Genomic DNA, 4,215 nt, shown 5'->3' with positions numbered 1-4,215 from the left:
ATTTTTAAATAAAAAGGAAAAAAAATATTTATAAATTATTTTATATCCTCCAATTCAGTCTTTCTTGGCACATATCAGGTCAAAACGATATTGCACTTTGCACATGGTGAAGGAGTTGTTCAATCACTATCAAATAGTCTTTTTTTCTAGATTAAAGAGGACCAAGTTGCCAATAATGTTGTAGAATTTTCATAAACCTATAAACTTTTCCCATCAAGGAGGTAGAAATTTTATTAGTATGAGAAAATTTTCCACATTCATAGCATCATTCACGGAAGACATAATTGTACCTACCTCCCCCAAAAGGTGTGGAAATCATGCATCAAGAAGTTAAAGGGTTTAGATGGTGGAGCACACTAAAGTGTTTCTTTCTATTTTTCTCATTGCTTGTTACTTGGGTTAAGAAGAATTGAAATTCTTAGAGATAAGAAAACGAACTGGATTTGCAGACTTTTCATGCATGGAAAATGACTAAAGTTGGCATCCAAGTAAAATTTACTTTCAAAGTGTATGCATATATAGCTTTACAAGTAAAATTTATTGTCGTCTTCCCTGACTTCTGGTATAGGTTGCTGCTCTTCTTCTTCTTCTTCTTCTCAACCAGAATGTCTTATCAATGATTTCATCCACAATATTCCAGTAAGCATCACACCAAGATTTCCTGCTTACTAAAACAAAATAAGGAACCAAAATACCTGCTGCAAACCCTAATCCGACGCTCAAATAAAACCACCGATCAATGAAATGATTGTCATTTTCATCGGTACCAGTGCTGTGCTCTTTATCAGAATCCTCATCTTGGCATTTTTCAACAAGAGGAGCTCCGCAAAGACCTGGGTTTCCATCAAAGGCAAGTTCATCAAAAGTTGTCATCTGTCCTGTAAAAGGAATCTTACCAGAGAAGTTGTTGTTTGATAGATTCAAAGAACCCAAAAAAGATAATGAAGCCATGCTAGAAGGAATTGTGCCGAAGAGCTTATTGCTTGATAGATCAAGAGATAACAATTCCTTCAACCTTGAAATGCTTTCAGGAATTTGGCCAGTAATGTGGTTCCGTGACAGGTTGAGAGCCACCAAACCAAATAATTCTGTTATTGCCTCTGGAAACTCTCCACTTAAATTATTGCCAGACAGGTCTATACTGGTAACAAGGGAAAGAGTTCTGGTATATTCTAGACGTTGTCCTTTCATGTTCACAACCAAGCTTTCTTCATAATATTGCCCTCCATACCGTCTGCCTTGAAAGGTCCCATATAACACAAATTGGTTTATATGTTTCTCTTGAGTCATTGCTTTGAGGCCACCCAATGTAGGTGGAATGCTGCCAGTCAAATTATTTTGTGCGAGGTCCAGGACATGCAATGAACGTAGATATGAAAGCTCAGAAGGAAGACTGCCAGAGAACCCATTCGACCTCAAGTTAAGGATTTTAAGACCCATAAAAGCAGCTCCAATCCATGTTGGAATGTTACCTGACAATCTGTTGTAACTGAGATCAAGAGTTTCCAAACTAGACAAATTTTGGAAAGATGAGGGCAGCTCTCCTGAGAGCTTGTTGTTTTCCATGTGAAGAGATTGAAGCCACTTTAACTGACCCAACTGTTCTGGAATTCTCCCGGACAAGTCATTGTTTCCAAGATCTAGAACTCTTAAGGCAGGGCAATTGATTATGGTTGAGGGAATGCTTCCTGTCAAACTATTCCATGAAAGATGAATGATATCAAAACCACTTATATCTCCTATAGAAGCTGGGATGACTCCTGTTATTTGATTACCCGAAAGAGAAAGGACCCTCAAGCCTGGAATGGATTCACCTATGCTCGGTGGGATGGGACCCGAAAAATTATTGTTGGAGAAATCTAGTGAGTCAATAGTTTTGGTTGGAAGAGGAATAGGTCCTTCAAAGAGGTTGGAGCTGAAATCAATCAATGCATATTGATAAACATTTAATGGATTTGGTAACTGGCCATGCAAGTGATTGAGAGAAAGATTTAAGAAATCTAAATTAGAAGAAAGATTCCAAAACCAGTTTGGTATGGGACTTGAAATGCTAGTGTTTGAGAAATCAAGAGACACAAGCTCCTTTTGGGACTGAAGCCAAGCTGGAAAAGAAGGACCTAAACTGCATGAACCAAAAGCAAGGTCCCAGATCTGGAAAGGGGGGATCCAACTGGAATTTACATTCAAATTGAAACCTGAATTGGACTGCATGTACAGATGTTTCAACTTACTTAGCTTTGAGAAATGCTCTGCAGAGAGAATCCCTGTCAAACTATTGAAAGAAACTTCCAGGTAAAGTAATTCAGAAAGCTGTCCAAAACTATCTGGGAGAGTCCCATTCAGTTGGTTAGTTCCAAGCCACATATCTGACAAGTGTTGCAATGACCCTAAAGTTGCAGGGATGGGACCTTGAAGGCTGTTATTGTTTAGTTTGAGGCTCTCAAGATTTGACAATGCCCCTAAAGAAGCAGGGATAAGGCCTTCAAACTTGTTATATGACAGGTCTAGTTCCACGAGATTTTCAAGCAGTCCCAACCATTCTGCTAATTTGCCAACTAATTGATTGTTGGGCAGGATCAAATTAGTCAAGTAAGGCAAATAACTTTTAGAGCTGCAGTTTTCCATTCCTTCCAGAAATTGAGGTAAACTTCCTGTCAAGTTATTATGGCCTAAGTCCAAATATTTTAGGTTGCAGAAGCTTCCAATGGAGTCAGGAATGCTACCTGCAATCACCAAGAACAAAAAAAGAAAAGAAAAGAAAAAAAAATTCATCTATTAACAAATAGTATAATAATATATACCAATTATAAAGTCATAAGCAATAAATTGAAGGAAGAGCAGTGAAAGTTATTTGAAGTTTACCATGAAAGTTATTTGAAGCCAAAATGAGGACCTCTATCTTTTTCCAACCTTCCCTCAATTGTTGAGAGCAATTGCCAGTAAGATTTCCATTGCCATACAGGTTCAAGTATTGCAGATTAGGTAGCTGGTTGAGACCAAGAGGAATACTGTTTAAGCTGTTGTCGCTTAGATCAATGAATGTAAGGCTGCTGATATTTACAAGCAATTCCAAAATTGTTGAATCAAGGTAGTTCCAACTCATGGATATAACAGAAAGCATAGTAAAATTAACTACTGAGGCTAGAGAAACTGAACCCGAGAGGCCACAATCAGATAGATGCAACTCAGTTAAAAATGGAAGCTTGTTTAATACATCCACCCAATTTGATCTAACAAATGAAAGGTCGACATGGTTCATCTTGAGATGCTTCAAGGAAATAAGACCCATCATCCACTCAAAATTATCAGTAGATAGACCATTCCCATATTGAGAAGAAAGATCAAGATACTGCAACCTTGAGAGGTTTCCCAAATTTGGAGGGATTACACCACTAAACCCCGCATTTGATATGTTTAGATATTGTAAATTCTTCAAAGATCCAAAGAATTCCGGAATTGGGATGCTTTCAAATGTGTTGAAACTCAAGTCTAAATGTTTCAAGGACTTGAGCTTTAACAATGAAGAACTAATCTCCCCACTCAAGTTCATTGAGCTCCTTCTCTCAAATTCATACAAAGGAGAGTATGGATTATGAAGATCTACGGAAATAACACTTCTGGTACTATTTTCACAACTAATCCCTTTCCATTGACAACAATTACTTCCTTTCCATGATGAAAATCGATTTTTGGAATATTTGAGATCGCTTTTTAAGTCAATAAGGGCTTCTCGATCGGATTCTAGGCAATCTGTCAAATGAGTTTCATCCTTATAAGCAATTGTTCCTCTCACCATTAAATAGAGAAGAGCTAAAAGGAAACCCAGAATTGAAATCCTCTCCATTTATTATGCAATTCACCAACTATGAACACCTGTAAAAATTTAATTGCAACATGTTATATCTCCTTTCATGAATTGAAGAAAAATTTTGTTTCCCATATACGAATAAAAAGAAGACAAATGCATCAAGACACTCGATAACATGTTAGTCAGCATTTTCTCGAATTGAATTCAAATTTTATTTCCAACATAAAAATGAAAAAATTGACAAAATATAAAAGACAATTGCATCAACATGAAAAACTTATTTTAAACAACACATTTAACAAACATCACCAGTCTTAAAAGATCTACTAATAGCATATGTAAATATATACTAAAAAAAAACAATTATAATCATCTCATAGATCAACCTTACTTTGATTGTCAAGAAC

General features: G+C 36.5%; 1 protein-coding gene across 1 annotated transcript; it reads right to left on the bottom strand.

Annotated features, from left to right (window-relative positions):
- Positions 1-418: 418 nt before the first annotated feature.
- Positions 419-3,910, bottom strand: LOC117921672 (receptor-like protein EIX2). Its single transcript, XM_034839621.1, has 2 exons — positions 2,863-3,910; positions 419-2,723 (listed from the first exon to the last, which is right to left on the bottom strand). Exons 1-2 carry the CDS (start codon positions 3,842-3,844, stop codon positions 538-540), a joined length of 3,168 nt encoding a protein of 1,055 aa, XP_034695512.1. The 5' UTR covers positions 3,845-3,910; the 3' UTR covers positions 419-537.
- Positions 3,911-4,215: the final 305 nt, after the last annotated feature.

Source organism: Vitis riparia, chromosome 9 (assembly GCF_004353265.1).
Source record: "Vitis riparia cultivar Riparia Gloire de Montpellier isolate 1030 chromosome 9, EGFV_Vit.rip_1.0, whole genome shotgun sequence".
Taxonomy (NCBI): Eukaryota; Viridiplantae; Streptophyta; class Magnoliopsida; order Vitales; family Vitaceae; genus Vitis; species Vitis riparia.
This window is presented reverse-complemented; position numbering and strand designations above follow the sequence as displayed.

Coding starts and splice junctions, on each gene's coding strand:
- LOC117921672 (XM_034839621.1), bottom strand. CDS start 3,844: ATGGAGAGGATTTCAATTCTGGGTTTCCTTTTAGCTCTTCTCTATTTA. Junction 2,724..2,862: donor GGCTTCAAATAACTTTCATG/GTAAACTTCAAA, acceptor TGGTGATTGCAG/GTAGCATTCCTGACTCCATT.